The sequence below is a fragment of the Corylus avellana genome, chromosome ca3 (genome assembly GCF_901000735.1).
Source record: "Corylus avellana chromosome ca3, CavTom2PMs-1.0".
Classification (NCBI taxonomy): domain Eukaryota; kingdom Viridiplantae; phylum Streptophyta; class Magnoliopsida; order Fagales; family Betulaceae; genus Corylus; species Corylus avellana.
In genome coordinates, this window is record NC_081543.1 from 34,694,748 (window position 1) to 34,704,084 (window position 9,337).

The 9,337-nt window shown below is 34.2% G+C and overlaps 1 protein-coding gene across 1 annotated transcript; it reads left to right on the forward strand.

Annotated features, from left to right (window-relative positions):
* Positions 1-3,852: 3,852 nt before the first annotated feature.
* Positions 3,853-8,786, forward strand: LOC132174990 (trigger factor-like protein TIG, Chloroplastic). Its single transcript, XM_059586776.1, has 13 exons — positions 3,853-4,211; positions 4,596-4,679; positions 4,763-4,891; positions 5,467-5,555; positions 5,717-5,900; positions 6,278-6,362; positions 6,458-6,612; positions 6,770-6,862; positions 6,954-7,046; positions 7,652-7,732; positions 7,888-8,037; positions 8,148-8,243; positions 8,546-8,786. The coding sequence occupies exons 1-13, from the start codon at positions 3,873-3,875 to the stop codon at positions 8,621-8,623; spliced, it is 1,656 nt and encodes a 551-aa protein (XP_059442759.1). The 5' UTR covers positions 3,853-3,872; the 3' UTR covers positions 8,624-8,786.
* The last annotated feature ends 551 nt before the right edge of the window (positions 8,787-9,337 follow it).

Here is a 9,337-nt window from a genome sequence, read left to right on the forward strand (position 1 = left end):
AATTTTCCTTTTAATATAGACAAATAAATTATTTGTAAGGAATTTATTCTTTATTTTGTTTCGAAATTTTTAATTTTAAAAACTTTCACAGTTGAACACGCTCATTCGATAATACACATTTATTATGAAAATCTTCACGAATTTCACATGCAAAGTGCCGTCGCATCATTATGTAAAATTATGTTGCATAACTTTTTTTTTCATGATCATTAATGGAGTAGTGTTTGCTAAATGTTGTTGTTGTTAATCTTTTTGTTTGAATAATAATAATAAGTGATTAAAATGATGTAAGTGTGAAATAGAATGTTGTTTTTTTGAGAGAAAAGTGAAAAAAAAATAATTAGTAATTTTTTTAAAAAAAGAAAAAAAAAAAGAAAAAAAAAAAGAAAAAGAAAAAAGGAAAGGGATATTTGGCAAACGGTGCCAAACTTTTCCACGCACAATCACATCACCCTATGAAAAAATGTTGCACAAATAGTCCATTTGTATAGCTCGAGAGAAAAAGATTGCATTAATATTGGAGGATTGAGTAATTAAAAGCCGTTATAATAATAAAAGGCATTAATTAATTGCCACCTGCCCTTCAAGGCTTCAACCTAATATTTTCAAACCTGCATTAAGTACTAAGCACCTACAGCCTTGTGGTAGATAAATTTAGGTATCCCATTATTCCAAATGCTATGATGGATAATCGACTTAAAATAAAATAAATAAATAAAAGACAATCTGCTTTTAGGTGCTGTATGCATGCATCATTTGGATGTTGTAGCTTTAAGCTTTTGAAAATGACTTGTTCATCTAGGAATGACTAAGTGATTTCGCTTAAGTTTTTTGGATAATTGATAATTTAATAATCACAAACTAAACGCTTCCACTTATTTGTGACACTACGTTATTAATAGATTGTGTATATAAATATAATGTTGTTTAGACCGTCACATCATTTCAGTCGTATAGCAATTTATTAAATAATATTATTCTTAGTACTTAGTAGGGTAAATTATTAGGTGAAGCCTTTAGGACCCAAATGAAGGGACATAAATTTCTTCCAAATTAAGTTTGAGAAAATATATAAATTTATTATCTATCTCTTAGTATGTAAGAAACATATGATTTTTTTTTAAAGAACTATTCAACAAACATGTACTTTTTACGTGATCAGACACCCGACATATAGCATGTGCTCCTAACATGTTAATTAGAGAAATCATGTGTTAGTCGCAATTGGATAGGAATAATATCGGACATAAAAACTCTACAAGGCCATATGACATTGATTGGTTGCATATACACAACAGATCAATGTCATGTGGCCTTGTATAGTTTTTATGCTACATACCAACATATCCTATCCATGTACCAAATCCTTATTATGCAGCTTCCAAATTGGCGTTATTGTTGTCAAAAAAATACCTAATTGGAGTAAAATGAACATATCTTTGATTTAGACATCAAATGAAGATAAGCTTTGTAGAAAGCTAATTCAAAGGGATACAACTTTGTTGTCACAAACATTTTTCAATTTTAATGTTTACTAGGTTAAAATGTGACGTCAACAAAGTCAAGAATTGAAATTTGGAAGAGTACTTCGGTCGATAGCTCAATCGAAGTTCGGCCGATCGAACTAGTGCATGAAGACCGAAGCTCGCATTCAAATGAGTATAAGTCCTCTTCAAACGAGACAATTGCTAGTGGTTTAATTGTTAGTTAACTTTGCTTTAAAATTTTTGTTTTTTCCCCACCTATGTAAGCCTAATAATCTATGACTTTCATAAGATCCAAATACTATTTTTCATTGTTCTTGGAGAGGTTCGTGAACAATTTTTGAGCCTAAATATGTTTGGTTTCTCTCTTTGTCTTTCATCAAAATAAATAAAAAAATAAAAAAAACCAGTCACTAGAGTTTTGAGTTGTAGCGGATCATGTTTATTCATGAAGATAATCCTAGTAGAAAAAGGCTAGAAGTTATGGAGCTTTTGCAATGGAAGGTGAATAAGTCGTTTGTTGAGGTTACAAATTGAGTCTTTGAAGTTACAAAGATTTTGCAAGTAAAATCAATTTGTAACACAAGACTTCTATAATAGATGCCTTTTGAGATTGATCAAGCTTCTGAGTGGTTTTTTATTTTGAAATTAAAGGTTCTTCCAAAATGTTTTCATTTCATTAACAAAATCTCAGTGAATTTTCTGTTTTAATTTTGGTATTGATGTATGTGGCATGTGGTATTTGGATTGAAAATTAATACTCTTAATGATTTGAATAGTACAATAAAATTAATATTTATTTTTTAAAAAATTAAACTTGGGGTGTAAATCATATTTTTCAGTCTGCACTTGCAAACTGGCATGGTTAAGGCAAAGGCTTACCCAATAGCTATGGCATTAAATATTGCAAGACTTGATTATAGTTGATGACCAAAAAAACCAACCAACTAAATGACCGTGACTGGTTTAAGTTTTGGCCTTCTTTTTATTTTTTATTTTTTACATGACCACACGAGGGAAGGGGGATGTGAGATTTGAACTAGTAACTTCCGCTTCATAAGACGTGGTTTACTGCCAATTGAACTACTCATTGAGGACAGTTTTAACCTTCCTTATAAAGCAAGAAACTTATGAGATGACACAATCAGCATTTATTGAATTGAATGCCTTTGAGAGTTGCAATTGCAACCTAAGACCACCATACTCTCAAGTTGTTGGGAAATTTTGTGTCCAATGCCATCCTGGAGACGTCTCACTGCATTGATTGGGATGTCATGGCTATTGCCTATTGGGGATGGCTTTTGAAAGACATATTCATCTAGAACAAAAAATTATTGACCTAAGGGGACAATTATTTTCAACAACGTATATTAGTAGGTTGTATTCCTCCTCCTCTTGGCCAAAGGCTAGTGAGATGGGTCTAACATAGGACTTTTTAGGTTGGCCGATCATTAACTGTCATGCACTGCTTGATATATATATATATATATATATATATATATATATATATAGCATTAAAACAAATATGTTAAAAAAAAAAAAAAAAAAAGGTCTAAAAATAGGCCAAAAACATCAAAATATGTTCAAAAGGCCCATACTTGATACTGGCTGATAACAGTTGCTTAGAGCATATATAACTGCACCGCCCTAACTGACAGTTAGGAGGCAAAAACAGCCCATCTAGGGCGGTGTACACCCCTAGTCTAACATATTTATCTCTCTCTCACACACACACACACACACACACATATATTCTGAAGTACATTATGTTGGAAGAGTGGCTTTATGCATTTGCCAATTCCATCTGGTAATTTTTAATTTTTTAATTTTTTATTCAATAATGAGACAAGGGTTACATGAGAGAAAACAAACAAATCGGGGTGAGCTCTCCAACGACAAAAACTAAACGAAAAATGTAAATGAAAACAAATAGTAAGTAATAAAACCAAAAAGTATCTAAGCCTTTTTAAGGGCCGCACTAGGCGGTTCACAAAGGCAAAATGACTCGGTTAGAAGGCCCATGCGGTAAATACAATTTCCACTGTTAAGTATTGGTTGCAGGGAAAATATTGCAACGAACCGAACAGAATCCGTCGACCAAAGAACAAATGCCGGTTGCAGCTCATGCTCCCCATCGAGTATTCTTCATTGGAAATCTTTATTCTTCTAAGTGGTGATAGTCTAATACGTCGGAAATTTTAACTGTTTCGTCACTGAAGAAACTTTCTTCTGTCGGAAGTCGCCCTTACAGATCCTTCATAAAAACATCCATGAAAACAACGACTGTCGTTTAGTGTTCCAATAGAAATGCTCTCACACGCACAAATATCCTACAAAGCGCTCTCTGTCTCTCTGTGTTTTATCTTTTAGCTCTTGCAAAGACCAACAATGGAGCTCTGCATCAGTAGCTCTACGAAGCTCCTCAACAAGAACCCATGTCGACCACCTCACGCCCTTATCTGTTCAACCTCTGCTTTTTCTCTCAGAAACCCAATTCTCCTATTCAATCACAGACCAATCGGTTCTCTCAAGCTTCTATCTCCTTCCCGCCTAATCCACCATCTTCAACCACTTCCATTTCCTCGAAACCCGTGTCAATTTGTTGCTTCAGCGTCTTCTTCCTCTTCTTCTTCTTCTTCTTCTTCTTCTTCGGTCGCTCTTGGCAATGAAAAAGATCGGCTTCCGGCGGATATCGAGGTCAAGGAGACCGAAGAACCCAATAGCAGAGTGAGTCTTTCGCTACTTAATTGTCTAAGATATTTTTATTTTTATTATTTCTTTATATTAATATCATTGCTTTGAGTTTTACTTGGTTAATTCAATTGGGTTTCTTCATCAGCTAAAAAGCTTATCTCCTCTCTCTGGTTTGTGGCTGAATTTGAATGGGCCTTTTTCTAGCACTTTCGAGTAGATTATTGGTTACTTAATCCAACTGGGTCTTCAAGATGTTAATGGATGTTTCTTTTTCTTTTAAAGAAAAATATAACTTTCAAGTACTTCAAAAGTACGGCATTTATGTTTTTGCGTTAATGTGACACGAATTTTGGTTATTGTTATTTTATAGAGAATGGGTATGAATGAAATCTCTATTCCTATATTCTCTTCGTGCAGGTTAGATTGAGTGTACAAGTTCCACCAGCTGTATGCGAGGATTGCTACGAGAGAGTCATGAATGAGTTCATGAAGCAAGCGAAGGTGCTTGTGGGAGGAAAGATGTTTTAGCCTGTGCAAAAAGGAAATTTATTTTATGTTTTATTATTGGTTTTTCATGTACTTAGGTCCCTGGATTTCGCCCCGGAAAGAAAGTTCCCGAAAGTATTCTTTTGAGTTATGTTGGGAAGAAAAATGTCCAAAAGGCAACCGTTGAATCTATTCTAAAGAGGACCCTTCCACATGCCATGTCCTCGGTACGTTGAAAGTAACATTCAGTTACTCTCATTTTTTTTTTATCTGTTTATGTTTTGAAACATTATTAGATTGCTATTTTACATATAGCCGGATTCACTTCATTTCATTATATTTACATCCATATATATGCTTGAATTAAGTGTGGTATTTGGGAGTTCTGATTTATTGTTTCAAGATCTGTGTAATAGCATTTAAAGGGTCCATGCTGCCATATTTAAATTAAATAAGTTAGATGGTTAATGATCTCTAACTTATTTGCAACAGTTCAAAAGTTCGTTTTCTGTAAAATATATGCAGTACATTGTTTGATTATACTTTCCCCGAACCTCAAAGAAAACCAATTGTTGCTCACCAAAGCCTATTGAAGTTGCATCAGCTGTCAAAAGCAGAAATCTTTTTTGGCTGTGAATTGCCTTTCAGTGAGGATTTGAACTGATATATAGCTCAGTTCTTCTGGAAGAAAGAACTTTGCACCATTTATTTCAAAATGAGTGTTGATTTTGTAGATTATTTAGGCCAAAGACCCTATCTTGATGCGTATCGATTGTTTTCTTGACACACATTTATTCTATAGGTAACAGGAACGGCTTTGAGAGATTCAGTCCGCATTGTAACCAAATTTTCTGAGATGGAGCAGACCTATTCTTCTCTGAACTCTCTCAGGTTTGTCATGTATACATCTTATAAGCTACAGTTCACTTGCATGATCTTATTTTCTTTATTCGTTGTATACTAGAAGGAAGGAGAGGCATTTATTTTATATATGCGTGTTTGTTATATATGTGTGTTTGTGAATCATGCTTATTTATTGACTTGTGTTCCAGATATGATGTCATTGTTGATGTGGTACCTCAAGTAAAATGGATTCCAGAGAATGGATACAAGAACATGAACATTGTTGTTGAAATAGATAGTGACATAGATGCTCAGAGAGCTACCGAACAAGAACTGAGACGTCGTCACAAGTCCCTTGGTTCGATGAGAATTGTAACTGATAGAGGATTGCAGGTAAGTCAAGTTACTTTAGTCTGATAATCATATTACTGGTTGCTTTTCCCTTTTCACTTCATTTTTTATCGTTTTTTAATAAAATAAATATTTTAAATTCAAACCTTCATAGTTTATTTAGTTTAAAGGAAGATGAGCTCTTCTAGACCCTGTCATAAAGTGCATGGAAAAAGTTTGGCCAGCATAAACTGTTCAACTTTCTTTTGCAGTAGTCATGCCGTAATCAACAGATTACCGCACTTGATGCCATACAAAGAATTCATTGATCAATTCTTATATTCTTTGACCATAATTTCCTCTTCTTTTTTTCTCCTGATTTTTGTTTGTTTTATTTTCATATGATTTTGGCAAATCATAAAAACTTGAATCTTCCACAGATAGGTGATGTTGCTGTCCTTGACATATCAGCAACAACAATTAATCAAGATGAGGTTCAAAAGATTCCATCTGCAGAGAGTAAAGGTCTGCCGGTATGCACTGAAGATTATACACATTCTGTCAATTTTTTCATGCGTAATGTAAACATTTCCTTGCTCTACTGTACATTCTGCCTGCAGGTTTTCATTTTGATACAGAAGATGGAGGTAAAGTACTTCCTGGTTTTCTTGATTCCATTATAGGAATTCAACGAGGTGAAACGAAGACCTTTCCTCTTGTATTTCCTGAATCATGGAAACAAGAAAATCTCCGTGGTGTTCTTGCTCAATTTACTGTGAGTGCCTTCATTTCAAAAAGGTCTGATTATAATATAAAGACTACACATACATGAAACGTCATTACACTCTTAAGTTGTTTTCTATGATAATCCATCTATGCCCATAGTACTGAGCTTTGCAAAATGTTTATACTAATTCCATACTCTTTTCTAGGTTGAATGCAAAGAACTATTTTACAGAGACTTGCTTGAGTTGGATGACTCTCTTGCTGACAGGCTTCTTCATGGATGCACCACTCTGAAGCAGGTAACTGCCGTGAATTCACACATACTTGAAAACTAAGCATCCTATCCAATCAACTCTGAAATGAATTTTTTTGTGCTTTTCAAACATGCAGGTTAAGGAATCATTATTACAGAGATTTCTAGAAATGGAGCAAACGGCTAGAGAACAAGCAACAGATAACGCAATTCTAGACCAACTTCAAAAGGTGTATTATTCTTCAGAAATAACATCATCAAAATTGAATTCGTTTCTTGTGGTTTAATTCATGCCTGTGTTGCATGAACTTATGATGGAAAACTCTTTTTCTTTTTTTCTTTTTTTAATATTTACGTATTAACAAAAAGGGGAAGAAAAAAAAAACCTTATCAGATAAGGTTTCTTGATTATCCGTGTGGGCACATAAACATTATCCAAATGCATATTAAAACACTTGCATTCGCATGAATGTAAGTGACATGACCCACTTTTCTAGTGGATCCACACAGTCCATGCATGAGCCTTGACATGATTTAGAAATCATGAATATCACGGAGAAAGATTATGTACTATTGAACTTTCTTTTGGTATTATGATCCTCTCTCTTGACGGGATCTATATTTCTGATGGATCATGTAGCCAGCCTCTAGCTAATGACTTGAATTGATGTTGATCAAATCTATCATTTAGTTCATCCTGTCAGAGGAAATATGAAATATCAATCACGAGCATTATAGTGAAAAAACTATGATCCCCACTTGAAAACAGTCCTCCCTTTCCTAATAATTTTGAATTTTCATAATATATATTGTACATGTGTATTGTGATTTTCAGATGGTAGAGGTTGATGTTCCTCAATCTTTGTTTGAGGAACAAGGTAGACAGCTTTATGGAGCCAAACTTCTAGAGATACAGGTTAGTACTTGGAAAATATGTATTATTTCAGGGTACCCAATTCAGTGTCACAGGGTTTCAAAATTCCACCAATATGCATGTTTTGGTTTCAACCGTCTCTCATTTCCTTAGTTGATGTGTATCTCAGTTCTCATTCTAGTGTTATGGTGGCACAGGCGAATGTGAAACTAAATGAACAACAGTTGGCTTCTCTATCAAGCCCAAAGGCAGTAAACGAGTTTCTCGAACTCCAGAAGGACAACATATTGAATGTAATAAAACAGAATTTGGCAGTTGGAGATATATATAAACGTGAAAATTTGCAGGTAAATAACTACATTTAGAGATAATTCAATAAATATCATTTGCTGGTTAAAAATGAAAAAGAAGAAGCATCACTTGCTTTTCTGAAACTAAATTTGAAAACATGTTGCAGTTTTCCACGGATGAGCTAGTGAAAGAGGTTGAGAATTCCATTACTGAATTTAAACGACAAAGACAAGAATATGATGAGGAGAGGATTAGGGGACAGGTATGTGTACACTGTCCTTAATGTCACTGCTTTCCTTTTGGCTAAACCTTCATATAAGCCAATTGTGTTATCTTTTAAGTCATTCAGAAGGGCTTGTCTGGGGATTCCAGGACAGGTTGAGGGGCATCATAGAACATTTTTGTTGAACAACAAGATACATGAAGCACTTCTAGTCTCATCTTATTGATAAACTATACATAATAACCTTTAGTCCGAAATTACTCGTTCCCGTCGTGTCTCTCTTGGTCAGATAACGTAAGGGCTGTTGACAATGAACTAATTTATGCTCTGAAATTGTGTAGGTACAAGAGATACTGGAGGGAGCAAAGGTGCTTGAATGGTTGAGAGAACATGCAGAGATTCAGTACATAACCGGATGAGAGAGAGAGAGAGAGAGAGAGAGCAGAACAGATGCTTTAAAGAAGCACCGCCGGTAGTCAAATTTTTGTCTCTCCGTTTATGACATTCTTCATAGAAAAGATGTTTTTTTAACAGATTTTTGTAAGAAAAAAAAAATGTTAAATACAATTCAAGATTGCTAGAGAGGGTATGCTGTCGGTGTTTTTTTTTTTTTTCAATAAACACAAATATAACCCAACGATTTTAAGTTCTGGACGCCCGAGTACACAAGTTGGATTGATGAAGACAAAGGTGGTCGGTCATTGGAAGAGCGAGTAAGATGAACAATTCATTTGCGAATTAACCTTGAATGCTCTATCGTGTGACCATATGGTGCATTGGTTCTTGATTAAATCGGCTTGAGTTTAAGATTGAGTTATTAGCCTTTCAAGAAATTTTAAATGTTAATCATTTCATATTTTCGGGTGCAAAGCAAGCAGCATAAAAAGATTTCAAAAAATACACTTTCAGGTCGAGTAAAAAACCAAAAAAATCGGTGGTTTTTCCAACACAGTTTTTAACTAAAAACATTTTATATAAAAATATATTTTACATTGAACCAAGCGGAACCTTGATGTAATTTCCATTTTCAGTGATAACAGCCGCCCAATTTTACGGGGGCTTAAGGCTTTTAAAATTGTCAATCGAATTTCTTGTACATGATGTTAGGAAAAAAAAAAAAAACACAAAAAAAC

Bases quoted from the DNA above. Each gene is read 5' to 3' on its own strand.
- LOC132174990 (XM_059586776.1), top strand. From the start codon at position 3,873: ATGGAGCTCTGCATCAGTAGCTCTACGAAGCTCCTCAACAAGAACCCA. The intron at 6,613-6,769 runs GTGAGTGCCTTC...ACTCTTTTCTAG, and splicing joins GTGTTCTTGCTCAATTTACT to GTTGAATGCAAAGAACTATT. The intron at 7,733-7,887 runs GTTAGTACTTGG...ATGGTGGCACAG, and splicing joins CCAAACTTCTAGAGATACAG to GCGAATGTGAAACTAAATGA.